Here is a 27983-nt window from a genome sequence, read left to right as displayed (position 1 = left end):
TCCTGGACTAGATGACAGTGAAGATGAAGGCAAACTCAGGGAACAGCGAAACCCTTGCCAGCCCAGCCACTGCCTCATGTCTCCAAGTCAGCTACAAAAAGTCTGTGGCTCCATCCTGCCTTCCAAGTCCCCCATAGGATTCCCATGAAATTCAAAGGGAATTCCAGGAAATATAGTCCAGCCAAGCTGAAGTATATCTTACAAAGCCACAATAGTGAAGTTCTCAATCAATAGAATGGTGATTACCAGAGGGAACTAGAGAGGTGCAGGTGGCGGAAGTAAATGAGGGATAAATGATGTTGAAAGGAGACTAGACTTTGGATGGTGAGAAGATGTGCAGATGTGCTATATAATTATACTGACCAATGTAACTCTAATAAATTCAATAAAAAGTCTCAATCAATATTTATTGAGAGAATGAATAAATAAACAGATTGATACTTATATTTCCAGGCTAGTCACAAGTCCATTTACTTAAAATGAAGCTATACCAAAGTATTGCTAAGTAGAAAACAACTCCACACTTAGGTAAGGAGAGAATTTATTTGAAAGGATTATTGCAAGTAGGAGAAAGGGGACTGTTATAATAATAGGGAGGGGACACTAATTCAACAGGGAGAACCCCAGACCATCTGAAAGTTCAAGCAGAAATGACTATTAGTTTGTAAAAATAAGTAAGCAAGATACATGGAGTATCTTTCTGCAAGGGATGGCCTTTTGCTGGACCCAGGCTGAATGTGGGTCAAAGATCAGTCCTGTATAGAGGAGAGAGGCTTAAAGTTTAGTTAAATTCACTAACACTTTGTTAGCACATCAGAACTTTGTCCTGGTAGATTGGTTTGCTAACCATTTATGAGGGAAGTGTAAACAGGTCTAGAGAGACTCCTGAAAGGACGCGAGGACTGCAAGAGAGGCAGGATGCACACAGTGCAGATAATGTTTTACCCTGAGTTCAGCCTCTTCTTGGTAGGGGTTATATGCTGACTCAGTTGAGGGGAAGGAGAGAAAATGAACTCAAGTTTGGTTTAAAGCAGTTTGTTCTGAAATGTTAGTGGGGATCCATAGTTAGCTAATCATTCATGAGACAAACACTGGGAATTTGGAGCATCAGCATCTGGCTTTATTAGAGGTAAACAGGGGGGACCACTATGTGCCTTAAGTCAGATGGTGGAAGGCTTGCTCCTTGCAGTGAGCCATTTCAGGAATGCAAAGTTGGTGAAGAAACTTTTTAACCACTCATGTTTTCCAGGATAACAGGACTTGGGTAAAGTTCAATATTGTCCATCTGCCAAAGAATTGCATATACTGAAATACACTTTGACCCCAGCCTTTTGGCCAGCTTTGAGAATTAGCTCTTCTTGCTTTCCTGATTTGAAAAGTATTGTTGAGGATTTATTGTATGTAAATTATATCTTAATTAAGCTGAACAACAGTAATAAAAATAGCCTAAAGAACTTTTAAAAATATATATATAATTATACATCTCATATTCCCTTAAGAACTTCTAAACAACAAAATACCAGAAGCAGGATTTTTTTCCCCCAGAACTTCCTACATTTATTTTTCCTTGAAGACTCTTAACACATGGTTCCTGTACCACACATTAGAAATTTCCCCACGTATATTTAAAAGCAAGCCCAAACAATCTGTCAGAGTTCTAATTAGGAGCCATTACAGCTTTGTTGTTGTTGTTTTTTTAATATATTTTATTGATTTTTTTTGCCCCCCTCCCTCCCATAGATACCCTCCCTCCCCAGAGTTTTATGTCTATTGGTTGTACTTATATGCATGTATACAAGTCCTTCAGTTGCTCTATTATCTCCCCCAGATCTCCCTCCCCTCCCCACTGTAAACTGACAGTCTGCTTATTGCTTTACTGTCTCTATATCTATCTTTTGGTTCATCAGTTTATAATGTTCTTTATTATCCATAAATGAGTGAGGTCATGTGGTGTTTCTCTTTCATTGACTGGCTTATTTCACTCAGCATGATGTTCTCCAATTCCATCCAGGTTGCTGCAAATGATGAGAATTCCTTCTTTTTTATGGTAGCATAGTATTCCATTGTATAGATGTACCACGGTTTTTGGATCCAATCATCTGCTGACGGGCACCTAGGCTGTTTCCAAATTCTGGCTATTGTAGATTGTGCTGCTATGAACATAAGAGTGCATATATCCTTTCTGATTTATGTTTCTAGTTTCTTGGGATATATTCTTAGAAGTGGGATTACTGGGTAAAATGGGAGTTCCATTTTCAGTTTTTTGATGAAACTCCACACTGTTCTCCACAGTGGTTGCACCAGTCTGCATTCCCACCAGCAGTGCACGAGGGTTCCTTTTTCTCTGCAACCTCGCCAACACTTGTCATTTGTTGATTTGTTGATGTTGGCCATTCTGACAGGTGTGAGATGGTACCGCATTGTTGTTTTGATTTGCATCTCTCGGATAATTAGTGACCTTGAGCATGTTTTCATGTGCCTTTTGGCCTTTCTTCTGTCTTTTTTTGAAAATATTCTATTTAGGTCCATTGCCCATTTCTTAATTGGATCATTCATCTTCCTTTTATTTAGTTGTATCAGCTGTCTATAGATGTTGAAGATTAAACCTTTATCAGTGGTATTATTTGCAAATATGTTCTCCCACACCGTGGGCTTTCTTGTTGTTTTTTTGATGGTTTCTTTTGCTGTAAAAAAGCTTTTACAATATTTTGATGTAGTCCCATTTGTTTATTTTCTCTTTAGCTTCCATTGCCCTAGGGGCAGTATCAGTGAAGAAGTTCTTTTGGCATACGTCTGAGATTTTGCTGCCTGTGGATGCTTCTAGTATTTTTATGGTTTCCCATCTGATGTTTAAGTCCTGTATCCATTTTGAGTTTATTTTTGTGTATGGTGTAAGTTGATGATCTAGTTTCATTCTTTTGCATGTGTCTGTCTAATTTTCCCAACACCATTTATTGAAGAAACTGTCTCGACTCCATTGTATATTCGTGCCTCCTTTGTCAAATATTAATTGAGCATAGTGATTTGGGTTGATATCTGGGTTCTCAATTCTATTCCATTGATCTATATGTCTATTCTTGTGCCAGTACCAGATTGTTTTGAGAACAGTGGCTTTGTAATATAGTTTGAAGTCTGGTATTGAGATCCCTCCTACTTTACTCTTCTTTCTCAGGATTGCTGTGGCTATTCGGGGTCTTTTATTGTTCCAAATGAACTTTTGGAGAGTTCTTTCTAGGTCAGTGAAATATGCCATTGGTATTTTAATGGGGAGTGCATTGAACCTATAGATTGCTTTAGGAAGTATGGACATTTTGATGATGTTGATTCTACCAATTCATGAACATGGTATGTTCTTCCATCTCTTTACATCTTCCTCTATCTCTTTTTTCAGTGTCATGTAGTTTTCCGCATATAGATCCTTTACTTCCTTAGTTAAATTTATTCCTAGGTATCTTCATTTTTTTGGTGTGATGGTAAATGGAATTCCTTTTTTAGTCCCTGTATCTGTAGTTTTCACTGTAGGTGTATAGAAATGCCATGGATTTCTTGGTGTTAATTTTGTATCCTGCTATCAATACATTGCCAAATTCATTTATTAAGTCAATTAGTTTTTTAATGGAGTCTTTTGGGTTTTTATGTACAATATCATGTCATCTGCAAATAAGGATAACTTTACTTCTTTTCCAATTTGGATGCCTTTTATTTCCTCCTCTTGTCTAATTGCAATAGCTAGTACTTCCAGTACTATGTCAAACAGGAGTGGCAAGAGTGGGCATCCCTGTCTTGTTCCTGTTCTTAGAGGGAATGGTTTTAGTTTTTGCCCATTGAGTATAATGTTGGCTGTGGGTTTATCATATATAGCTTTTATTATGTTGAGGTATGATCCTTGTACTCCCACCTTGTTAAGAGTTTTTATCAGGAAAGGGTGTTGAATTTTATCAAATGCTTTTTCTGCATCAATTGATATAACTATATGATTTTTATCTTTCAATTTGTTTATGTGATGTATCACGTTTATTGATTTGCGGATATTGTACCATCCTTGCATTCCTGGAATAAATCCTACTTGGTCATGGTGTATGATCTTTGTGATGTTCTTCTGGAGTTGATTTGCTAGAATTTTGTTGAGGATTTTGGCGTCTATGTTCATGAGGGATATTGGCCTGTAATTCTCTTTCTATTGAGTTATCTTTATCTGGTTTTGGTATTAGGATGATGCTGGCTTCATAGAAGGAGTTTGTAAGTGTTCCTTCCTCTTGGATTTTTTGGAATAGTCTGAGGAGGATAGATTTTAGTTCTTCCTTGAATGTTTGGTAAAACTCTCCTGTGAAGCCATCTGGCCCTGGGCTTTTGTTTGCTGGAAGCTTTTTGATGACTGTTTCAATTTCTTCCCAAGTCACTGGTCTATTGAGATTTTTAGATTCTTCCTGATTGAGTTTTGGAAGTTTGTATTTTTCTAGGAATATGTCCATTTCCTCCAGGTTGTTCAGTTTGTTGGAATAGAGTTGTTCATAGTATTTTGTAACAATCTGTTGTATTTCGGTGGGGTCCGTTGTTATTTCACCTCTTTCATTTCTGATTTTGTTTATTTGGGTCCTCTCTCTTTGTTTCTTGGTTAGCTTGACTAGAGGTTCATCTATCTTGTTTATTCTTTCAAAGAACCAGCTCTTGGTTTTGTTGATCTTATGTGTTGTTTCTTTGGTCTCTATGTTGTTTATCTGTGCTCTGATTTTTGTTATTTCCTTCCTTGTGCTTACACTGGGCTTTTCTTGTTGCTCTTTTTCTAACTCTTTGAGTTGTAGAGTTAGATCATCTGTTACCATTTTTTCTAGTTTTTTGCAATAGGCTTGTAAGGATATGAACTTCCCTCTCAAAACTGCTTTTGCTGTGTCCCATAGATTTTGGATTGTTGTGTTTTCATTGTCATTTGTTTCCAGGATGTTTTTAATTTCTTCCTTGATTTCTCTGGTAACCCAGTCCTTGTTTAATAGCATGCTGTTTAGTCTCCATGTGTTTGATTTCTTTGGATTACTTTTATTGTAGTTAATTTCCAGTTTTATGCCATTATGATCTGAGAAGATGCTTGATATGATTTCTATCTTCTTGAATTTGAAGAGACTTTGCCTATGTCCCAAGATGTGGTCTATCTTTGAAAATGTCCCATGTGCACTTGAGAAGAATGTATATTCTGTGGCTTTGGGGTGGAATGTTCTGAAGATGTCAATTAATTCCATCTGGTCTAGTGAGTCATTTAGGATTGATATTTTTTGCTGATTTTTTGTTTAGATGATTTGTCAAAGGGTGACAGTGGGGTATTAAAATCTCCTACTATGATTGCATTGCTATTAACCTCTCCCTTAATGTCCTCCAGCAGTTTTTTTTATGTATTTGGGTGCTCCTGTATTGGGTGCATATATATTTACCAGGGTTATTTCTTGTTGGATTGTTCCCTTTAGTATTATGAAGTGGCCTTCATTATCTCTTGTTATGTCCTTCACTCTGAGATCTAATTTGTCAGATATAAGTATTGCTACCCCAGCTTTCTTTTCATTTCCATTTGCCTGGAAAACCTTTTTCCATCCCTTCACCCTCAGACTGTGCGCATCTTTTTTCCTGAGGTGGGTTTCTTGTAGACAACAGATGTATGGGTCTTGTTTTCTTATCCAATCTGTTACCCTATGTCTTTTGATTGTAGCATTTAATCCATTTACATTTAAGGTTATTATTGATAGGTACTCATTTGATGCCATTTTTATTCTATACCTGTGTTCCTTCTTCACTCCCTATTTCTTTATTTTTACAGTAGACCCTTTAGCATTTCTTGCATTGCTGGTTTGGTGGAGATAAATTCCTTCAGTCTTTTTTTGTCTGTGAAGCTCCTGATTTCCCCTTCAATTCTGATTGATAGCCTTGCTGGGTACAGTATTCTTGGATTCAGACCCTGCCTTTGCATGACTTTGTATATTTCATCCCATTCCCTTCTGGCGTGATAAGTTTCTGTTTAGAAATCAGTTGCTAGTCTGATGGGGGTTCCTTTGTATGTAACTTTCTGTCTCTCTCTGGCTGCTTTTAATATTCTTACTTTGTCGTTGTTGTTTGCCAATTTAATTATAATGTGCCTTGGAGTCTGTCTTCTGGGATTCATTTTGCTTGGGACTCTGCGAGCATCTTGGATTTGTGTGGGTTTTTTCTTCTCTATCTCAGAAAAGTTTTCTGTCATTATTTCTTGAAATACTTTTTCCATGTCTACCTCAGTTTCCTTTCCTTCTGGAACCCCTATTATTTGAATATTATTTTGTTTTGTATTGTCCCAAAGCTCCCGTAGGCTCTCCTCCTGCTTTTTAATCTTTTTTTCTAGAAGCTGCTCTACTTGCGTATTTTTTTTCCATCTTGTCTTCTAGCCCCCTGATGCGGTCCTCTGCTTCATCTAGTCTACTCTTGATGCTTTCTATTGAATTCTTCATGGTAGCGATGTCATTTTTCATTTCTTCTTGGTTCTTCAATTCCTCTTGATTCTTCTTCAATTCCTCATGGTTCTTCTTCAATTCCTCATGGTTCTTCCTCATTTCTTCTTGGTTATTGTCAAATTTCTCTTCCATTCTTTTTAGCCATTCTATGATCATTATTCTGAATTCTTGCTCTGGTAGGCTGCTTGCCTCTGACTTGTTTACTTCCTTTTCTGGTGATGCCTGCTTTTCTTTCATGTGCGGGCTATTTTTTGGTCTCCCCATGGCCTCTCTTTTCAGGATGTCTGGTTATGTGGTGTTCCTTCTCCTGCGTTGATTTAAAGGTACAAAATACCACCCTACCAGGTACAACACAAGAGGCACTTAACAGGAATGTATTTACAATATTAATAACCTCTAGTAAAGGTGACCACTAGAGAAAGGCAAATTAGGAGATAGGAGAGAAGGAAGAAAGGTAAAAATAAAATAAAGAAAAATTAAATAAATAAATAAATAAATAAATAAATAAATAAATAAATAAAATAAAAAAGAGGGATAAAGAGATAAAAAAGAAGAAAGAAAAGTAATGAGAAAATGAAGTTGGAAAACAGGGGGGGGAAAGAAAAGAGAGGGAGAGAAAGAAAGAGAGAAAAGACACAAACTAAAAGAGAAATGGGAAACAAACTATATATATGTGAAGAAAATTGCCATAGGACAACCACTGAACCCAGCCAATGCCAGTAACAATACTTGGAGATTAATACAAACTACAATATCCACTATTATTAAGTAAGGCTATGATATACAGAAGTAAAAGAAACAAACAAAAACAGAGGATTTAAAAAAAATACAAAGCAACAATAACAACACAGGAATAAGCATAACAATTTCACTAACAAGCATAAAAGTTCACAATAATCAACCTTCACACAAACAATGAGAAAAGGATAGAGGGGAGAACAGTTTTGTTATTTTAACTGGTTAATATAGTGCAGAGAGTGGTATTTATACACTTGGATCAGGGGTTGGAACTTAGGTCTATAAGTATAGTGAGAGCTTTATCAGGAGGTATACAGAAAGAATAGAGGAAAAACTAAAGCCGGAAAGGGATAGGATAAACTGGAGACTAAAAGGGTAAAGTTTAGTAAGAGAGTGATGATGTAAAGGTCAAGTTGAGATAGGTTTGAATGATGCTCTAGTAGAGATTAAAATAGAATGAAGGTTACTCCCAATGTAAAATAAAGAAAAAATAAAATGGTACTGGAGAGGAAAAAAAACACACAAAAATTGCAAAATAGCAGTAGTAATAGTGATGATAGAGATTGAAAAATGTAATAATTAAAAAGGTAAAGTCAAGTAAGGAAAATAGAAAAAAATTTGTTTCTTAAGTAAAAGATGTAAAAAATGAAAATAAAATAAAGAATAGTAAAATTAGCATAAAAAATGTCCAGTAGTGGTCATTCACTTCCTCTGTTATTGTATTTGGCACTCCTGATTCTTGGATCAGAGAGTCTTGCAGTTCCCAGCATTCCACTGCACCTCAGTTTTGTAAGGTAATTCTTAATTTTAAGTAGGCTATATCTTAGTTATTTGTGTCCATTTATTTTTGATTAAAAGAAAAAAGAAAAAAAAAAGAAAAAAGAAAAAAGAAAAAAAGGCAGTTTGTAATTCAGCTCTTAGGTGTCAGTGTTTCCAGTTTGACCTCCCAGTCTTTTTGGTTGCTCTGGCCTTTCTCTATGGCTCTAGCTGGCAGAGTGCCAACTGGCTCCCAGACTCTCTCTTCTGGCTCCGATCCCTTGTTTCCAGAAAGGCAATTTCCCCCTGCAATTACCCCGGATATGCCCAACTGGGCAGTCCTTCCCTAGTATTCAGACACAAGGGGGTGAAGGGGATCAGACGCCAAGGTGTCCAGATGTTCTGCCCTTGGCGGGACAGCCGCGATTCTTAACAATCTGTCCCGTGTCCCCTGGCATTTTAAAAAAGTCCCGCTTCTGGGGAGGATTACTTCAAACCCAGCACTGGCTGTAGCCAGGCAGGATTCTGACTGCAGCCCAACAGGATTCTGGCTGCAGCCTTCTTTGGGCGCAGCCTGGTGCAGGAAGCCGCTTGGGCTCTCCAGGCTATAGTGGGGGTGAGGCCTCACGGGAGCTCCGCAGCTACTGTAGCTGCCTGCCCCGCAAACTCTGACCTTTCAGTGCGTGATTGAAGAACTCCCTTGAATCCACATGTTTGCGCTGATTGGGGCATCACAGCTGCTCAATGGACTCCTCCGCTGTGGGTTTCCCAGGCCTCAGAGAAGCTCCTCTTTTCCTGATAAGATGGCGTAGCCTTCCCTCCGAGCCAGCAGCTCCGGGAGAGCTGCCGCGACAGTGCTGGCCACTTGGTCAGGAAATCCTGTCCAGCGGACCCTTCCTTACCTTCCTTGAGAGTTCAGCTGCCCCTTAGCTGCCAATCAACATTCCCTGTGCGACTCAGAGGCTGCTTTTATCTGTTTTGGGACCGGAGTCAGAACAAGTCCGTCTATTCGGTCGCCATCTTGTCCCAGACCTCCCCAGAAGCAGGATTAAGTAATTTTAATTATTTTAGATGTCTCTAACACAGTGGTCGGCAAACTAATTAGTCATCAACAGAGCCAAATATCAACAGTACAATGATTGAAATTTCTTTTGAGAACCAAATTTTTTAAACTTAAACTTCTTCTAACACCACTTCTTCAAAATAGACTCCTCCAGGCTGTGGTATTTTGTGGAAGAGCCACACTCAAGGGGCCAAAGAGCTGCATGTGACTCAGGAGCTGCAATTTGCTGACCACTGCTCTAACACATAGTTGAGTTTGGAAAATGTTTCATTGCATCATTTATTTGTCTCCTATATAAGGGTTCTTTAATATTTTGGGGATCTAGAAGTAAGAAAAGATATGTGCTTTATTTAAGTTAAAGTGATAACAATAATAAAAATGCTGACACATATTGAGTACTACTCCAAGGCAGGCATACTGTAAGATTTAAGATTAAATGTCTCATTTATCACATGTCAGATTCTATGGGTTCTTCCCCATTTAAACTTCATCAGAAATTCTTGTGCAGAAAAAGTCACTCAAAAGACTTTTTGGATGATATGTGGTTAAATTTTGCTTCTACTAATGATAATAATAAACAGAATTCTGATTATAATCATTAGTTAAGTGCTTGCTATGTCCCAGACACTCTTCTAAGAAGCTTACATGTAGTGATTTATTTAACTGTTCAATTACTCTGTGGTGCAGGTACTATAGTCATTGTCAATTATAGAGGAGAAAACCAAGGCAGAGGAATTAAGTAATTTGTCCTATGTCATATAGCTTCTAACTGGCAAAGTAAGGTTTGTCATGAATGGAAGCTTAATCTCAAAGGATGCTCATTCATGCTTAGAGAATATATTTCTTAATCTCTGTGAATCCTTAATTACTGGAATGCTGGGTGATGTAAAATTCAAAATAATGTTTTCAGAAATATTTTTTTTAAGTTTAAAAACAGTACAAATAATTTCAGAAAGAGGCATCTGTGCTTTCTGCCAGACTTATTCTTCCTTAGAGTTGGTGAGGAGTTTAGTGAATAGGCACCAATGAAATGGCTGTGATAAAGGTTAGAACTGCCTATAGGGTCTGTTTTGTGTCTTAGTATGTCATCTAGCACTTCTCATTCCTTGATATTTCTTGATCCCCTCTTTAGGATAAGGTACCTGCCAAGATGTTCCAATTACAAGGCCCACAACTGCTGCAGATGCTAGAGAAATCCTTGAGGAAATGCCTCCCTGAGTCCCTAAAGGTGAGAGTGCAACCTCCTAGGAAAAAAAAGAATAGCTACTGCCTATGAAAAACGTGGGAAAGAGAATTAGCCCCTGTTCTGTGCCAGTCACTCACTCATCTTGCATCTCACATAGTTCACATCATCTTGTTGCCAGGCAGGTCTATTATATTCATGTAACCTAAGAGGATCTGGCAGTTATATGACTCGACCAAGATCACACAAGTGGTGAGTGGCAATGCTATGATATGAACCCACTATGGTCTTTGCTGTGTGATGATCCAAGATCATTCCCTGTGCCCTTCTAAGAGTAGTGTCAGAGAGCAATGGAAGTGTTTCCAGAATTTCAAAGTTGTCTGTAACTAATGCATTCATGTTTAAATTATTTTTTTCTAAACAATCAAGTAACTGATGAAAGCTTAACCAATTTGATTCTTCTTTGAAATTAATTACAGATCAATTTCTATTTTTTCATACCCAAATCTATTGTGTTTCACTTGAGATGACACAGATATTTAGATTTAGAAATGGAACAATGATCTTTTACCATAGAGAAGGTTTTTTTGGTTGTTTTTCTTTTATTTTTATTGCAATAATATATGTTGCAAAGGGACTAACATATTATCAGGGATAAATGCCATAGCATTATGATCAAGGTACCAATTCACCAAAAAGACCAAAAAAAATGCTAAAATATATACAGAGGCTTAGAGTACATGAAGTAAAAACTAATGGAACTAAAAGAAGAAACAGGTAAACCCACAGATATAATTTAAGACTTCAACACTCCTCTCTCAACAATTTAGAGAACAGACATAAAACCTATAAAGATATGGAAGATATGAACAATACTATGAGCCAACTTTAACTAACTGATATGGAATGTTTTCCTCAACAACAGTAAAATATATATTATTTTTAAATGCACATTGGACATTTGCCAAGATAAATGATATTTGAAAACGTTTTTTAAAAAATTGAAATAATTTAAAGTATATCCTTGAGCAACATGAAATTAAATTTAAAATTTAACAAAACCTGAAAAATACCTACACATTTAGAAATTATACAATACACTTATAAATAAATCATGCTTTAATGTCATACAAAAAATTAGAAAATACTTTATTGGAATGGAAATACACAATCTCTAAAGTTCTGGGATGCAACTAAAGCAAGAATAAGTGGGAAATATATAGCATTCTCTACTTGTACTATAAAAGGATAATGCTCTCAAATCCATGCTTTAAGTTTTCACCCTTAAAACTAGCAAAAATGAGTAAATTAACTCCAAAGCAAACAGAATTAAGAAAATTATAAAAGATAAGAGCTGAAACCAATGAATTTGAGAGGAGAAAAACAATTAAGAAAAACCAATGACTCTAAAATCTAGTTTTTTGAAAAGATTAATAGTCAAATTGACCAACAAATTTAAAGAAAGACAAATTTTCCATGACAGGAATTAAATAGGGGACATTACTACAAACCCAATGGCCATTATAAGGATAAACAAGGACATACTATTAGCAACATGAAATACATAATTTTCACAATTTATGTCCTGCGAAAAGCACAAATTACCAAAAGATTTTCCCAGGCTTTCTGACACCATATGTAGGGATCTTTTGTAGACTAAGTTACAGGCATTTAGTGCAAACCCAAATCACTGATCGTTCTGATTGACATAGGGTAGGGCAATTATGAAGAAGGCAGGGTGTAGAGTCATACTGTTGTGATTCCACAATTCACTGTTTCCTAGGAAACATTGCAAAAGTAAATATATATGAGTCTCCATGTTCTGGGATATAACATAAGTAAAACTAGAAAATCAATACTTTCTGGTAGATATTTCTGAACTTTACCAGGGTTACCAAATAAAATATGATAAAATTAATATACTTCAGAAACATTTACTAAGTATGAGGAATTACAGCAAGTACTTTACACAAACTCAAAGGTCTTACTTGAATCATACAGAGAAACATTGTGTCTCAATTAATTCCCAGGCTTGAACCAGATAACAGACCTAGAACCCCTTGAATGAAGGGAAGAATGGGTGCCCTTGAGGAAGAATCACCACACTGTCAAAAATATGATCATAGTGCCCTGGCTGGGTTGCTCAGTTGCCTGGAGCACTGTCTCATACACCAAAAGATTGCAGGATCAATTCCCTACCAGGGCACATACAGGTTGCAGGTTCAATCCCCGTTCTGGGTGTGCACAGGAGGCAACCTATCAATGTTGCCTTTCACATCCATGTTTCTCTCTACCTTCCTCTCTCTATAAAATTAATAAAAAAACATATCCTTGGCTGAGGATTAAAAAATGTATAATCATTGTACAGTGTGTGTGGATGGAGATTAGGTTCTGTCATTATTTAAAAATTAGGTGTAACTATGTAAGCAAGTGGAATAAAATGGAAAGATATGTCACTGAATTCTACATTGTGATCATGAATAATTTTTCATTAATTTATTTTATATATCTGGATACTTGACCACATTTATATAATGTTCTCATGGTTTGACCCCAAAATCTATTTCCATTGGAGTAATAAAGTAGACAGTTTGAAGTAGGTGCCCTATCAGTTACTTACTCTAATTTCATAGAAATAATTCTTATCCTGATGAAACAGGGCACTGGTCCGTCTCTTCTCAATAAGCTGACCTTCTCACTTTTTCATCATGTACAGGTGTATGGGACTGTTTTCCACATGAACCAGGGAAACCCATTCAAGCTAAAGGCCCTGGTGGACAAGTGGCCTGATTTTAGTACAGTGGTTGTCCGCCCTCAGGAGCAGGTAAGTTGCCAGATGTGGAATGCATACACTTCTATTTGCTATATGTGCCTACAATGCACATAGCAATGTAGACTCAGGGAATAGATAAATAAATCACAGTGATGGTGAACAAATTCTCATCCTCAAGTAGCTCACCTTTTGGAGGAAAAGGTAGCTAAGCAAGTAAACTACAATTTGATGAGAAGTGTATAACAACAGAAGATGCACAATGTACAGAAATAGCACAGACAGAAGCTGATTAAACTGTGGAGGTTGAAGATGGAGGTCATAGGAAGAGCTTATAGATACATCTTGGTTGAACCTTTACCTGAATTATATTTTGTAGATAATTATATTTTTTAGGCTGACAAGGAAAAAATGACATAGAAAGGGCAAGGACAATGAGTTGGGGTGATTCTAAAAAGTAAATTCATAATACTATAATTTCCATATACATTTTGGCAAAAACATTTAAAAAATTAGTGCAACTCAATATCAAAAACAAAAATTATAAGTTCACTTTAAAACATGCAGTGAAATGATAAATTTATAACAAATACAAGTAGTATACCTTTCAGACAAATAAAATTACTTTGAAAGCACTAAGTTAGACAATATATAAAGTGAATAAATTTGTGTCAATAGCAAAAACTGAACTGAAATAAAATTATAAATTAAATTAAATAATTAGAACTTTTATCGTAAATATGTTAGTGGTATCATTGCTTACCACGAGTGCATTTTGTACATATTCTAACTATTTTTAAAAAGGCTGTTCAATTCTGAACTAATCCTGGTAATATTTTCGTGTGCTTCCTTTTTTTTAATAATCTCATCTTTTTTTTTCTTCTTTTTTAAAAATAATTTTAGGGAATCTTTCTAAGTAAGCAGTACCTTTGTTCTAAAACTACAATGAGCATAAGCATAGTATTGTTTTAAGAATGCATTTCTAACCAGTTTTCATCTTCTTTGGCTTCATTAAATATAGATGGAGATTTAATCTAGAGTAATCTGCAACCAAATTTGAAACTATCATGTTCATAGTTTTTGTATTCTGCTCCTGTTTGAAATGTAGTAAAATTTATTATTGCAACAGAAACTTTTCCTTGTCAACTGCTTGTCATTCATCCTGAGGAAAAGGATGGAAATACAGAAGAATGCTTTCTAAATAGTTATCTTTGTTTAATTTGAAATTTTAATGCAATAAAAGCTAAAAATAGTATTGTTCTGCAATTTTATATCATAAATTGAATACTTGAATCTCTCATCTTGATCACATGATTTAAATGATTCAGAAATAATTGTAATTCATCAATAAAAATGCCAATAGTTTAGTACTTAAATATATCACAGTGTAATGGAATAAAATAAAAACTATTGCAATTATGGACTACATGGTTTTGCTTAATTTGCCTAATTTCACCAATGACAACAGGAGATGGTTGATAACTGGGATCATTACACCAATACATACCAAATCTACTCCAAGGACCCCAATATCTGTCAGGAATTTCTTGTTTCACCAGAAGTCATCAACTGGAAACAGCATTTGCAGATCCAAAGTAAGTAAACTGAGTAGGAAGTATACTCTGCCCTGATAATTTCCCCTATGACTCTTGTGTTTCTCCATATTTCAAACCCTCAGCCTGCTGTCAGTTTTGTTTTTTTTACTCAGCTGAGAATATAACCTATAATGGGGAAAAACATCCTCAAAGCTTGCAAAAAAAAAAAAAAAGGAGTGGGGGGGCGGGAAGCTTCATATAGGGAAACAACACAACGCCTTGATAGCCAAAAATTTATGCCATATTTTGCAGACATACCCAGCATCACTTAAAATTATTAGGAGCCAGAGTAGAGCTTCCCTCAGGTCCCCAGGGCTTTCCATGCCAGGAATAGGAATGCAAGTCCTGTCATAAAGCACCTCTTAGGTCATTAAGGAAACCGTTGTGGTTGTGAGCGTGCCATCCAGAATCACACTCCCTAGGATGGCATTTGCCTGTTACTTGCTATGTCATCTTAGCCTCAGTGAGTCATATATGAAATTGAATTATCCTCAGTGAGTTATATATGAAAACGAGGATAACAATGGTAGCTAAAACACACGGGTATTGAAAAGATTAGATAACATGTTGAATAGGAAAATTGCGTAGCACAACACCTGGCTGTGTCAATTAACTAGGACTGCATAACAAACCTCATAATCCTGTGAATCAATATTTGGACTGGGTTTTGCAAGGCAGTTCTTCTGCTGGATTTTCTCTTGCAGCTGTAGGGTGTTAATGGATGGACTATGTGCTGGTTGCTCTAATATAGCCTCACTCACTTGCCTGAATGACGGTTCTTGCTGTTGGTGCTGGCCATCATAGTGACAGCATGACAGGCTCACAAGTCCTTATATGACTAGCCTAATCCTATCCATATAGTGTTAGTCTCAAAGAAATCAGGAGCACAAAGAAAGCCCATGGTGCAAGCCCCCTTTAGCCTCTCCATGCATCAAAATTACTCTTTCCCAGTGGAAAAAGCAAGCCATGTTGGCAAGGTCAGATACAGTGCAGGAGGGGACTATTCCAGGGAAAAGATACAAAGAGATGTGGGCACATTGTGGGCTATTCCTGCAACAAGCTGCCATACTATGAACGTAGTAAGCACACAAGAGATGTTGGCTACTATTGTTTTTATAATGAATCTCTATGATTATGAAAAAAATATGTTCATGTACCCCAGAAAACTTGGTTTTTTTCTTTGCATTGCCATGAATGGTATGGCCATGGTTTTGATAGAATCTCTGAGCATCTTCATTGTGCAAATCCTGGCTATGTAATCACATGTTGGCAATACTAAGCCAAAACCAAGGTTTTTAGACTGTAAATGTAGACATGTACCTCTCTACTGGACAGCTTATCCATAAAATGAACTGAAATAATTTCAGTCTCCTTAAAACCCCATCTAGGTTCCCAGTCTAACCTCAATGAGGTGATACAAAATCTCGCAGCCAGGAAACCCTTCAAAGTGAAGCACACAGAGCGCTTTCTCTATATGGAACCTGACACTGTAAAGAAACTGATTCCTTCCTTGTTCGATGTAAAGAACTTACCACCTGGTGGTGGCAAACCCAAAGCATTGTAAGTTTGATAAAAAGTCACTGCACTACTTACACCTTCCATTCCTGAAGTATCCTCCCAAAGTCTCTTTCTGCTTTACTCCTGCACCCTTCCCCTATGGTCAATATTCTTCAAAATAGCCCAAATCATCGGTTTTCAGAAATGTATTATGGAGAATAGGGATAACAAATAATATAATACGTACTCATGGACATTATTTTCTCTTGGAACCTCCATAGCAATCAAGAAATGCTTAAACTCTCATCCCTGGATGTTACCCATGCTGCCCTGGTGAATAAATACTGGCATTTTGGTGGCAATGAGAGGAGCCAGAGATTCATCGAGCGCTGTATACAGAACTTCCCCACGTTCTGTCTGCTGGGGCCTGAGGAGAAACCTGTGTGCTGGGACCTGATGGACCAGACAGGAGAGATACGGATGGCAGGCACCCTGCCTGAGTACCGGAAGCAGGGCCTCATCTCCTATATCGTCTATATTCAGACCCAGGCTCTAAACAAACTTGGCTTCCCCATATATTCTCATGTTGACAAGAATAACAAAATTATGCAGAAAATGAGTGACAATTTGCATCATATCCGCATGCCCTGTACTTGGAACCAGTGGAACTGTGTGCCTCTGTGACTCCATCCTACAAACAAGTATCAGATGGGCTCCAACGTGTGGCTGGGGCAATGGATGGGTGGGCAGAGAGAAAGACTGATCAGTAATAATTGTAATGATCAGTAAAGTAGTGGGCTCTGGGGAGGCAGTGTGAATGTTCAATACCATGTTCCCTGCACTCAAGTCACTGCGGACTTCCCTTAGATGTCTCAGGGTGACGCAGCCCCAGGCACTCACTACACATGGTTTGGTTCCCCCATGCTTCCAGGCATCTCCATGACACTCCAATCAGCTGCATGCTGCCCAGATGGCTTTTCCTGGAACTCATAGTGTGTGAATGTGTAGAGCCTTGCCAGATTTTCCAGGGAGAGGTATAATTTCTTAGCATTATGACTTATTCTTTGCTCTTTCTCTTAATGATCAGCAAGTGGACTCTGCTCAGTAGGTCTGCAGAGATTATTCTTTCTTCTGATTGCTGCTTTCTCAATACAACACAATGTCCATGATATGGCAGGGAGAGTTTTGGAGAAAGAGACTAACTTATATTAGCCTGTCCCCTCCTCACTCCCACATCAGGGAAAATGATTCAATGTTGCTTCTTAAAGCAGAACTTTCTGAATCCACCCAAATCCCAAACAATAAAGAGATTTTGTGTTTGATTGTGGAAGTTGAAGTGAAGTAGTCTGTGATGGGAAGAGATTGGGGTGGGTTTATGGAGAATGGGAAGACCCAAACCCAGGGTGATGGCTATTTATTGAGAAGAGAGAATTTTAGGGGCAGGGCAGTACATCATGCATACCTGCTGTTTCACTTGACCTTGGGACATTGTTTCAGGATGCCTAAATTCTATGCAGTTCAGACAATAGTCTCATAGTGTGGTGGTGTGGAGCAATTTTTGTCCCAGTTGGATCAGGGTAGGTGGGAGAGTTTCCTGCCCCATTTCAACAGGAACAGCACCAAACCTGGCATAGGGAAAGAGAACACTGGACTGAAGGTAGCCACCTGCATACTTCTGGTCCATCTACAATAAGGATTAGGCTGTGGAATTGAGAATGAAGGCCCCACAAACTGAGAAACCAATGTGTGAGGTTTAATTTCTTGTCCACTCAAATGAGTGAAGGCTTAGTTTAGAGAAGGGATTCTCAACATTGGTACAATGGGCATTATAGTGTGGACAATTCTTTGTTATAGGGCCATCCTGTGCATTTATAGCATATGGAACAGGATGTCTGTCCACTACTCATTGGCTGTCAGTAACACTTTCCATTCCAGTTATGACCACTAAAAATGTCTCCAGCTCTTGATAACTCCCCTGGTGGCAAAACTGACTTCAATTGAGAGCCACTGGTGTAGCAGTTGAGCTTCTCCCACTTGAGGATGCATCTGAAGCATGTAGGGGGATTGTTAATACAGAGAGTGGCCTCACCTTTAGAATTCCTGATTCAGTAGATTTTGAGTAGAGTCCCAGATTTACATTTCTAACAAGTTACCTGATGCTGCTGGTCCAGAGCCATAGAACTATGGATGAAAATTAGTATTGCACGCAGATATGTTTTACCTTAGTGTTTATAATGTAAAATTTATTGAAATATATTTTTATTGATTTCAGAAAGGAAGGGAGAAGGAGGGAGAAGCAGAAACATTAGTAATTAGAAAGAATCGTTGATCGGCTGCTTCCTGCATGCCCCCTACTGAGGATTGAGCCTGCAACCTGAGTATGTGCCCTTGACTGGGATTGCACCATGACCCTTTAGTCCCAAGATGAACACTCTATTCATTGAGTCAAACTGGCTAGGGCAATGTAAAATTTTTTTATTTATTTTTTATTAATATGTGATATTTCAGAAAATGTTACTTTCAGTTTATATTCACTGCATGTATATATTACTAGAGGTCCACTTCATGAAAATTTGTGTACTCAGGGGTCCCTTAACCCATCCTACACACTCTTTCAGTCTGGGACCCCTTGGGGATGTCTGACTGATGGTTTAGGCATACTCTGAAGGGATCAGGCCTAAGCTGTCAGTCAGACATCCCTCTGGCAGCCTGGGAGCCCTCAGGGGATGTCCAATTGCAGCCCAGTCCAGCTCCTTTGAGGGCGCCTCCTCGGAAGACATGGCACTGGGACCAGGCCCATGTCTCTGCCTCTCTCAGCATCTTTGCAGAAGCGAGTGGTGCCTGGACCTCATAGACGACCTGGTAGCACCAGCTTGCTTGCCCTGGTGCCCACCCACCGGTTGTTTGGCAGGTTGTTCCAGAAGGTTATTCTGCTCTCTGGCCTAATTGTAATATTAGCTCTTTATTATGTAGGATAGTAGTTAGTTAGTTATATAATTTACAACATGGTTTTCCCAATAAGTTTAGTTCCTACCTCACTCCATACATAGTTATTACAATACTAGAGGCCCAGTGCACAAATTTGTGCATGTCCCTCGGTCTGGCTGGTGATTGAGGTCTATTGGTTGGCACGTGGGCCAGGGGATGGGACCTCAGAAGATTGGCCTGCAGACCCCCAACCAGGGCCTATGGGGGTGCTGGTTAGTAGCGGGGAGGGACCGTGGGATGTTAGTCAGCTGGCTGAAGGGGCCATGAGAGGTTGGCTGTGGGGGCACACAGACAATCAGGGGTCAGCCCCTGAGTTGAGTATCTGCTCCTTGCTGGTCAGTGTGTGTCATAGTGACTGGTCGACCAGTCATTCCAGTCATTCAGTTGCAATGGTCACTTAAGCTTTTTTATATATAGAGTATACTAGAGGGCAGCTGAATGACATTTGTGCACTGGGTGGTGGGAGGGGACCTCAGCCCAGCCTGTGCCCTCTTGCAGTTTACAATTCCTTGGGGGGAGGGGGAGGTGCCCAATTTGTTCCTAGTGTTGCTGCAGAGGCTAGAGAAGCTCCCACCACTGCCACTGTGCTTGCCAGTCATGAGCCTGGCTTCTGGCTGAGTGTCACTACCCCATTGATCTTCTGCCACCTGGTGGTCAGTGCATGTAATAGAGACTGGTTGTTCCACCATTTGGTCCATTTGCATATTAGAGTTTTATTACATAGGACTAGAAGCCTGGTGCACAAAATTCGTGCACTGGAGAAGGGTCCACCAGCCTGGCCTACACCCTCTTGCAGTCTGAACCCCTCAAGGGGTGTCCCAGAGGAAACGGGCCTAAACCAACAGTTAGGAATTCCTCTCACAGCCCAGGGCCCCTTCTTACAGCCCACCTGCTCTTTGCTTTTTACCATTCGGTTCATTGCTCCTTAGTGCTGCCACAGAGGCAGGAGAGGATCCTGCCACTGCCACTGTGCTCACCAGATGTAAGCCCCATCTTTCTCTGTAGTTTTTTTTGTGGGCCAACTGCTTTCTTCCTTCTCATTTAGGGCCAGCAGCATGAGAGAGCAGAGTGCAATGTTGTGGAATGCACTGGACAACCCAGAGCTGAGGGGAGTGGTCAGGCCCATGGGTGAGAGGTGGACACAGAGGACACTATCTCACCCAATTGTGGGGCGGGCTGGCCAGCCTTCATCTGCCTGACCCCACCCAAGAAGGGACCAAGCAGAGTGTCTGCCTCTCCATTCTCCATCCTTCCATCTGTGACACCTGTCACACTTGCCAGGCCTCCCCCAAAGTGAGTTCAGCTTAATCCCTGAATGTAAGAGGGCAAAAGGAAGGGGCTCCACTTCAGTTATCCCTGATTCTAAGCAACAGGACCTGGTCTCAGGATAGTGGCCACACCTGTAGAACATACATCTGTTTCAAGAAAAGTTGGGAATGCAGAATTTCATATAAGCCCCTATTCCAAAAAGAGGCAATTCATTCACATTGTGGCAAAGACACCTTTAAGAGTAACGTAAGTGTCTAAAGTCAGGGTCAAACCGGGCCATGTACTCATCCAATCTCTCTGAGGCATATGGACAGAACCAAGTTTCAGCTCTTAGCCAGATATTTCCAGGGTATTTTTTAAGCCTAAAGGACAGTAGACCATCTCTATTCTTGTTCTTTGGGATTTTTTCATTGTTGGATAAAAGGATACATACATTAGGGCAATCCTCTCAAGATACAATATTAGTTGCACCCATGTGACCACAATAGTGCCACTCAGAGGGAGGAAGCCCACAGATGGGGAGTAGGGAATTCTGAAAACCTAAGCCTTTCCTTCACACATTTGACACCCCTCCTCAGGCGGCCTTTTGGCCAGATGTCTGCTGAACTTTTACCACTTGATGTCCTGTCAGGCTGCCCTGAGCCCTGCTAGGCAATGTATAGGATCCAGTGTGCCCAGGGGGAGTTGCCCCTTCTCCCAGCCACTCCTGGTACTGCTCCTGCACATGGGTGCTAGTCTCCGGGGGCCACAATGGATGGCAGCATAGGTGCCTTCCATCTGTTGCAGCAAGCCCTATTTGCACTCCCATCCTCCACCTGGGCCTGGACCCTGCTGCTTAGGCATCCCTGGCACAGGCCAGGACCTCCACAAAGTGGCAGGGGAACTTGCCCCTCTACAGCTTCAGTACCACTTCTGGATGTTCCAAAAGCCATAGCAGCCTCAAAACATAGCAGAACCTCTCTGTCCCTTTCAAAGGTGACCTCCTGGAAGTCTTTGTGACTCAGGGTGTGGTAGGGGAGCTCCCTCACATCCTCGTTGAACAGCTCCTTGGCCATGTGCCTGAAGATATCAGCCAGGTCCTCGTTGGAGCTGGCACCTTAGAGGAGTCTCAACTCCTCCACCTTTATGTATGCAAACAGAGTGTCCATGCCAATGTCATTCGAGGTGAGCTCACTTTGCCCCAATATCGGAACAATTTCACCGGAGGTTAACACTCAGTCAGAACCGTGGGAACTAGGCAATGCAGTGGCAACATCTTCTTGAAAGGCCTCCAGTTTAGGGTCATAACACAGGGCCACAATGACTTGGAAAATCTTTTCTGAGAACAGTTTCTGCTGTCTGGTGAAGTAATCTTTCATCAGAGAGGCCATGTTCTGTTGGGGAGACTTGGCCGTACAGAGACGGGGAGGGGTAAGGGGGGTAATGAGGTGATGGGTTATATCGGACCCAGCCAAGGTAGCCAAAGGTCTGCATAGGTAGCCAGAGCACTTCCTCATGGTGCTGGCAGTACCAGTGCACAAATTCCTTCTGACTCTCCTGGATGCTGAAGTGTCAAAGACAGTGCACCCGATATCATATCTCCTGATATCTTCATGTCAAAGACAGTGCACCTGAGGTCTTTGAGGAAGCCACAGAGCCTTCTGGACGCATCAGTGACACTGAGGCTGAATTTACCAGCAAAAGAAATCAAAGACTGAGGTCATACCGACACTGTCATATATCACACTTCTTATTAAGGTACAGAACTTGGAAGAAGTTCTTGGTGAGAAACTTGGACTCCATCCTCTGTGGTCATACAACTGTCACACACCAGGCAGTCACTCAGAAACCTTTTGGCATTGGCCAACTATGGAATTCTCTCTTTTCCTGAGCCAGACTCCAGACATTGACTACAATATTCTCTTGGTCATCAGTTTTTGTTTTTTACTACATTCCTGTGCAGTGCTCACACTTCATCTGGAGTGGGTGGGGGCCGGCCTAAGTGACCTGAAGGAAGCACAAGGAGAGTAGGCACTGCTGGTTGCCCATGGCACTGCTGGCAGTATCCTATCTTCTTTCTACAGTGTTTAGGGAGGAGGCAGAGGCCAATTTCCAAGGCCAATTTCCAGGAATCTGACAGTACTCTGGAAATTGTGCCAGCGGTGCTGATCCGTTGGTGCCTGGCCTGTCTTCTGGAGATTGAACCTGCAGGACTGCTAAGTGTGCCAGTGCCCATTTCCACCGATCTCTGCCACTGATTTTTTGGAGTCTGAGAGCCTAGATTAGGTACCAAAAGGTCTGTCTTCCAGCCACTCACCAGTTGACACTGCCACCGATTGATCATAGCCTGAGGAACCCTGATTCCTTCTTTAGCCACCCTCTGATCAATCGGAGCCTGAGGTACAGGGGGATGGTCTGATTGTTTGATTGTCCGGGTCATCATGACCACAGGATTTTTATATATAAATATATAGATTCCCTTTACTATACATCCTTATGACAATGTTGTAACTGCCAATTTGTACTTCTTAATTCTTTTACCTTTTCCACCTAACCTCCTGACTCCCTCCCATCTGGCAAACATCGGTTTGTTCTCTGTATCTATGAATCTGTTTTATTTTGTTTGCTCATTTACTTTTGTTCTTTAGATTACACATAAAGTTAAAATTGTGTGGTATTTGCCTTTCTCTATCTGACTTACTTCACTTAGTTCAATATCTCTAGGCCTATCATAACAAATTCTCAAAACATACATAAACATAGTCATTAAACAGTGAAATAGCCAAACAACAAACTACCTTTAACAACTTTGCCATGAAACCTAAAAACTAGAAAGCACCTGAGATTCTTTTTTAATAAATGGAGGACAAATCTTCAGCTATTGAGTGTTGTGCAGTGGAAAAACACAGACCTTTGTGTGATAAGTTCTGCCCAAAATGTATATTCAACTGGGTTGTTTGAAATCTGACCTAAAGGATCTTTTTTATTTATAGTGACATCTTTACTGTCCTCTTGACCCCACATTTAAGGGCACATTTTCTGTCTATGCTCCTCAGCACCAGCCCAGCTCTACAAATACTTGTCATGAGCCCCTTCATACCACCCCAAGGTAAGTTGCACACACAATCTTGCATTCTTCAAGGTGCTTTATGAGCTAAGTTGGAGACCTCCACACATGAAAGCTGCCATTTGTGTTTAGTCAAGAGCAGAAAGGATTACAGTGGACAAGATAAGCCCCACCCGTCCAAGAAGTACCTGTGGTCAGTGAGGAGGAAGAGGCTGATGACTCTGAAATAGGGAGAAGGACCTCAGGGTCAGGTAAAGGAGAGCACACTCCACTCATGACACTAGCACTAAAGGCGAGATCTCATGACATTTATAAAATCAATAGGATATACTGTGGAACACAGCAGGCAAAGTGAAGGTGGAGTTTAATGTGTTATTGTTGAAATTTTAAGGATATGTAAATTTATAAAATAAAAGTCCGTATTTTAAAAATGCCTTATGTTGTGGATAGGTTAATTGATTTTCTCATTTTTAATGATCGAATAAATTAGTTAATAATAGCACATTGTCTGTGTGTAATTGTGGACTCAAAATGCCACTCGAGGAGGCACTGACAAAAAAGAAAGAAAAGAAAAAAAGAAGCAGCGGGAAGCCTTGATCCCCAGGGGCATGTCCAACCTGAAAACAACCATCAGTCCCTCAACCCATCAATGGGGGTCAGTTGGAGGTGATCAGGCAGCAGAAGGAGCAGTTTGGAGGGAGAAGGCCAGCAGGGGGCAGTTGGGGGCCAGCAGGCCAGTGCGGAGGGAAGGTGAGTGTGAGCTGATCAGTATGGGGGGTAGAGGGGATGAGCACACTGGCACTGGGGGTGGGCAGCTGGGGTAATCAGGCTGGCATGGGGGCATTTGTGGGTGAGCAGGCCAGCAGGCAAAGTGGTTAGGGGCAATCAAGCAGGCAGGCAGGCAGATGAATGGTTAGAAACCAGCAGTCCCAGCTTGGAAAAAGAATGTCTGACTGCTGGTATAGTCATGATCCCTGTATACCAGCAGTAGGACATCATTTGAGGGGTCCCAGATTGGAGAGGGCGCAGACTGGGCTGAGAGACACCCACCCCCATGAATGAATTTCATGCACCAGACCTCTATTTATAAAATATGACAAAAGAGCATTTAATTAGAAGAACAATTTTTAAAAAATTGGACATAGAATTAACTCAGTAAGTTTAATACACAGAGGTTCTCATTTTCTTTTAAAATGAGGTAGAATTTACAAACACTTAAATTTTAAGTTGCAATTTTATGGAGTTGAATCAAGTTTACACTTATGGAACCTATATCATTTTCAAAGAAAAAGAACAATATTATGACTTCTGATAGCACTTCATACATGCTAGCTTATTTAACTTAAGAACAAAAACACCAATAAGAGTGGGCACTGTTATGCACCCTATCTGTAGATGAGAAAACTGAAGCACAAAGATTAGATAACAGGACAAACACTAGTGAATGGATCCAACCCTGGGACACAAACTTGTAGACTCCCAAACTTGTAGAACCAGCTTGCTGAATAAGCCACCAAGAGGGAGGGACTGAATGCCTCTGGATCCCACACTGGTTACCAGAAGTTTTCCACTCCTCCCAGCATTTAAAAGGGCAAGTCCTGCAGTAAGAGCTTCAGCTTAATGATTTCTGTAGAAAGTTTACCAAAAAACGCTTTGCAGGTCTGAGCTGTGCATGCAAGGATAAAGGGGATTTTATATTCTGGGAAGGTCTGCTGCTCTCATTTGTTCTGGGGACCAGTCTGCGTGGAGTTCACCTTCCAGGTGAGAACTCATCTTACTGGAAAGAACCACTGCTTTGTGACATCCCCCCTCTTCTTCCTTTTCTCCTACAACAAACGACCTTGGTGGTTTTAGAGGGGGAGTGTTGAGCTTATTTAGTGATACTTGGACTATGGAAAAGGGAATCTATTCCTGTTGAGAGACAAGATTTCTGCACCTACAATGTACACAGCAGATGTAGGGTGGAAAAATTCTCAGGAGGACTAAGTCAGTACTCCATTCTGAACAAATAAATGTTATGAAGGGATTTTGGGAGCTTGTGGGTTAAAGGAGATGTAATAACATTAGCCAGAAAGGATTCTTGGTCCAAGTAACATTAATTTAGCACCTAGTGTAAAGAGATACTATGCAAACATTATTTTGTTTTTCTTTGGGAAAATAGTCTAAAGCAGGCAGCTTGTTCCTTGGATAAATGTTAACCAGGAAAGTAAAGTACTCTATTAAAATCAGAGAGAAAATATTCAGACCAAATGTACAGTTTATTTAAATCGCGCGTGTGTGTGTGTGTGTGTGTGTGTGTTTGTATGAGGGGAGTAATTTAAAGGTTTTATCTATAATGCTCTGACCATAAAATAGATTTTTAAAAATTTTAAATTTTGTTTAGTATCCTATATAATAAAGAAGTAATATGCAAATTGACAATCACTCCAATACACACAATGGTGGCCCACATGTGGACACAAGTTGGATTCCACAAGATGGCCAGTAGGGGTGGGCAGTTGGAATGAATCAGTCCTGAAAGAGAGGGCAGTTAGGAAGGGAAGGAAAGGAAGGGAAGGGAAGGGAAGGAAGAGAAGGGAAAGGAAGAGAAGAGAGAGAGAGAGAGAGAGAGAGAGAGAGAGAGAGAGAGAGAGAGAGAGAGAGAGAGAGAGGAAGAAGAAAGAAAGAAAGAAAGAAGAAGGAGAAGGAAGGAAGGAAGAAGAAGAAGAAGAAGAAGAAGAAAGAAAGAAAAACAAAGAAAGAAAGAAAGAAAAGGAGAAGAAAAAGGAAGGAAGCCAAAGGACTAGATAGCCAAAGTGCTGAGCACTAAAAGGCTGAGTAGATCAAACAATCTTTTATCTGTTTTCTTCAGGGAATGATGATAATAATGACACACAAATACTATTCTGTGCCAGGCACTTACTAAGAAATTTGCATGGGATTTTTTACTCACTTGGTCCCAGTGCCTAGATTACCTCATTTAATCATCACAAACTATCTAACGTAAGTGTTGATGTTATTCTCAGGACACGATTCACACTGAAAGCACTCACACTGATAGCTAGGTTAAAGTCACACCCCATTTCTTAAAACAACAACAATAATCCAATTGACTGAGCTGAAATTATATTAATAATAGTAATAAAAATAATGATTTTGAGTTATTATATGCTAGAAAATCTACTATGTACTTAATATGTATTATCACATTTAACTATCCCTATGATTTTCTTTTTATTTCTATACCAATAAGGTGTTCAGTTAGGTTTTTGTATGAAATTTCGGACACCAGTTTGTGAGAATAGAGCCAATTGTTGAGAGCAACCACAAAGGGGAGGCAGCCGGAGCTGAGCAACACCTTTGCTTTTTGGCAGAAGTTGCAAACCCATGGCTTTCTGATCAATCTCCCTCCTCTCTGTCCTCTCATGTTTCTGTTTCTCTGTGTTGAGGAGCTCACCCTCTTAGTGTCTGGGCTTGCACTGCTCCTTCTTCCTGAAGGAAGCACCAGTGAGATGTTTGGGATTTTCACCTCTCCTATGTATCTTCTCTCACCAGTGGGCTTTATTCTCACTAACTTATGTATTATAGTAAATTTCTTACAAAAAAATAAAACTAATTAAACACTGATGTTGATCTTAGGAAATGTGGCAATGATGAATTTCTGGTGTGTTCTATGCAGAAGAACTTAATTAAGGCACAGAGTTGCAGACATTAAGGCTCCCTCCCGCTCAGCTGCTTCAGGAAAACCACTCTTGCCTCCGTGGTGCCCAGGGAGGATGATCAGAATGGTCCCAGGAGTGATGCTGGCCCACAGTTTATCTTCTCACATGCTGACTGAAGGGTTTCTTTTGGTGGCTCAACTGCTTTGATGGCACATCTTCAGTGGGATAGTGTCTAGGTAATTTTCAAAGTGTAAGCACTTGGGTAGCACATTTCTTGTCACTACCAAACTGGTTTTGTGAGAGTAGTAAGAACTTTCTACTTTTTTGTTTCAATCCAGGATTTAGCTAATGAATACTTCCATTTTTGCATGGCCTTTACGAATACATAGCCGACCAGGAATATCTGCCAATTCCTCTGACCAGGAAAGGGTTTCACCTCTGTGGGGCTTCCTCTTCTTACACATCGACCTTGGGGTTACTCTTCCTGTCCTTGTCACCAGCATCAGCCTTCTTGGCTCCAGGTTTCACCTCCTTAGTATCCAGCTTCTCAGCTTCTTCACCCTCCATCTTGCAAGATGGGAAAGAGACAATAATTTTCTAGGTAGAATCTGTTTTAATTAGGAGTAATGAGTAAACCATGGAACCAAGAGGGTAAGGAACTTTTCAAAGGCTACAGAAGTTATTAGTGGTGGCACTGGGGGAATCACTGACTGTAACCTAATCCCCAAAGATGCACTAGCATATTTAAATAACATATTTGTTAATATAAATGTTTATTAAATAAATTTTCAGGATGATGTAAGAAAGTGAAGAGAAGATTTTCAAAAAGAGAGCCAGGTGTTTTCTGCCAATTTTCTCCTTTCTTGGTGTTACGGATGACTTCAGTGTGGGTACCACCAAAAGAAGGCACTGAAGATGGTCCTGAACATTAGCATTGGACCTGCTACTCTTGTCTCTTGGTGTTGGTCCC

The 27983-nt window shown here is 39.9% G+C and overlaps 2 protein-coding genes and 1 pseudogene across 7 annotated transcripts in view; 2 read left to right on the top strand and 1 right to left on the bottom strand.

Moving 5' to 3' along the window:
• Positions 1–27983, top strand: part of LOC118712813 (glycine N-phenylacetyltransferase) — a 56010-nt gene that overhangs the window by 19035 nt on the left and 8992 nt on the right. For 2 of the 6 annotated variants that reach the window (XM_036426986.2, XM_045577477.1), the window contains exons 2-6: positions 10157–10252; positions 12924–13031; positions 14446–14572; positions 15961–16132; positions 16351–17177. In XM_036426986.2, the coding sequence (XP_036282879.1) occupies positions 10175–10252; positions 12924–13031; positions 14446–14572; positions 15961–16132; positions 16351–16753 (888 nt within the window). In that variant the 5' untranslated portion in view covers positions 10157–10174 and the 3' untranslated portion in view covers positions 16754–17177. Of the gene's footprint in view, positions 1–1249; positions 1379–10156; positions 10253–12923; positions 13032–14445; positions 14573–15960; positions 16137–16350; positions 17178–27983 lie in introns of those variants that run through there. The other 4 variants (XM_045577478.1, XM_045577479.1, XM_036426988.2 and 1 more) reach the window with 4 other exon arrangements.
• The window catches only part of LOC118712812 (glycine N-acyltransferase-like protein Keg1), a 40077-nt gene continuing 36641 nt past the window's right edge, over positions 24548–27983 (top strand). The window contains exon 1 of the mRNA XM_045577484.1: positions 24548–25133. The gene's annotated coding sequence lies outside the window, so the exon portion shown is untranslated. The remainder of the gene's footprint in view (positions 25134–27983) is intronic.
• LOC118713141 lies at positions 26943–27580 on the bottom strand (annotated as a pseudogene).

The sequence above is a fragment of the Pipistrellus kuhlii genome, unplaced genomic scaffold (genome assembly GCF_014108245.1).
Source record: "Pipistrellus kuhlii isolate mPipKuh1 unplaced genomic scaffold, mPipKuh1.p scaffold_m20_p_9, whole genome shotgun sequence".
In the NCBI taxonomy this organism is placed as follows: domain Eukaryota; kingdom Metazoa; phylum Chordata; class Mammalia; order Chiroptera; family Vespertilionidae; genus Pipistrellus; species Pipistrellus kuhlii.
The sequence above is the reverse complement of the archived record's forward strand: the minus strand, read 5'-3'. Positions and strand labels throughout refer to the sequence as shown.